Raw genomic sequence first — 1,449 nt, 5'->3', positions numbered from 1 at the left:
AACTTTTCCACTTTAGCTATAATTTCACTCTCCCACTCTGCAAAATATCTCTGCATTTTTCTTATACTTCTACCTCCCACAGAGAAAAATGTCTCAGCTTAATAATGTTCTACTTGTGTGGTTTCTCTTATTAAGTGTTGCACATGGTACTTCAGCTCAGCTAAGTCGACACCATTATGCAAAAATCTGCCCCAATGTTGAGAACATAGTCAGAGATGCAGTTAAGAAGAAGTTCCATGAAACATTTGTCACTGTCCCTGCTACCATTCGCCTCTTCTTCCATGATTGCTTTGTGAGGGTAAGTAGGTAAATGAACAATTAATTACTGCATGCAATTTGTAGTAAAATGTTAAAAGTAAAGAAGTAAATGTGTGATATATATGTGACAGGGTTGTGATGCTTCAGTTTTGGTAGCTTCGACTCCAAACAACAAAGCAGAGAAGGATCATCCTGACAATCTCTCACTGGCCGGAGACGGCTTTGACACGGTGATCAGAGCAAAAGCAGCCGTGGATGCTGTCCCTCTCTGCAGAAATAAAGTCTCATGCGCAGATATTCTTACCATGGCAACCCGTGATGTTATTTCACTGGTTCGTTGGTTCCTTGGCTTCATCGTATAACTTTAATTAATATTTTGGAAATTGAATAGTTAATTGCATTGTTGGTCGTGTTTAATTTCAGGCTGGTGGACCGTACTATGAGGTTGAGTTAGGGAGATATGATGGGTTGAAGTCAAGGGCTTCAGATGTGAATGGGAAGCTGCCGCAGCCAGGGTTCAACTTGAACCAGCTCAATTCACTCTTCGCCGCGAACGGCCTTACCCAGACAGATATGATTGCTCTTTCAGGTAATGCGCGTGCATTACACTTTCTTAAGGACGATTAGAATTTATTACTTTTGGTCTGCGGTTAAATATCAATATTTAAAAATAAAAAAAATAATAAATAGATTTCTGATTTTTTGATATGCGGATATTTAAATTATTAAAAATTTAAAAATATATTTAAATTTCTAAACTTTTTAAATTTTGTACATTAATTTCTCACATTTACTTGAATTTATCAGACCCAATAAAAAAATCAATTAATCAAATATAACTCCTGTTATACCGAAAAAGAATATTTAAAATAAAACTTAAATTTTAAGATGGATGTGTCCAAATTTTAAAAAAACTAAGAAGATAAATATATTGTTAAATTTTTAAAAATTTAAATATCTACCAATAAAAAATTTAGAAATCGATTTATCCTTTTTTATTTTAAATATAAACGAAAAATATGTTATTAAATTATTATATTAAAAAAATTAAATTAATAACTAAAAAACTGAGCAAAAATAACAAATTCTATTTATTCTCTAACATTTCTAATCAAATAATTGTCAACACCACCACGCATGTGACACAATAATTTCCCTTCCCCTTAATAACGTTTAAATTTGAAATTTTTT

The 1,449-nt window shown here is 32.2% G+C and overlaps 1 protein-coding gene across 1 annotated transcript in view; it reads left to right on the top strand.

Moving 5' to 3' along the window:
• Window positions 1–1,449, top strand: part of LOC107487669 (peroxidase 51) — a 5,572-nt gene continuing 4,123 nt past the window's right edge. Inside the window, exons 1-3 of the mRNA XM_016108362.3 lie at window positions 1–298; window positions 390–590; window positions 682–847. Of these exons, the coding sequence (XP_015963848.1) occupies window positions 89–298; window positions 390–590; window positions 682–847 (577 nt within the window). The 5' untranslated portion in view covers window positions 1–88. The remainder of the gene's footprint in view (window positions 299–389; window positions 591–681; window positions 848–1,449) is intronic.

Source organism: Arachis duranensis, chromosome 5 (assembly GCF_000817695.3).
Source record: "Arachis duranensis cultivar V14167 chromosome 5, aradu.V14167.gnm2.J7QH, whole genome shotgun sequence".
Taxonomy (NCBI): domain Eukaryota; kingdom Viridiplantae; phylum Streptophyta; class Magnoliopsida; order Fabales; family Fabaceae; genus Arachis; species Arachis duranensis.
Note: the sequence above shows the minus strand (reverse complement) of the source record. Positions and strands in the feature narration are given on the sequence as shown.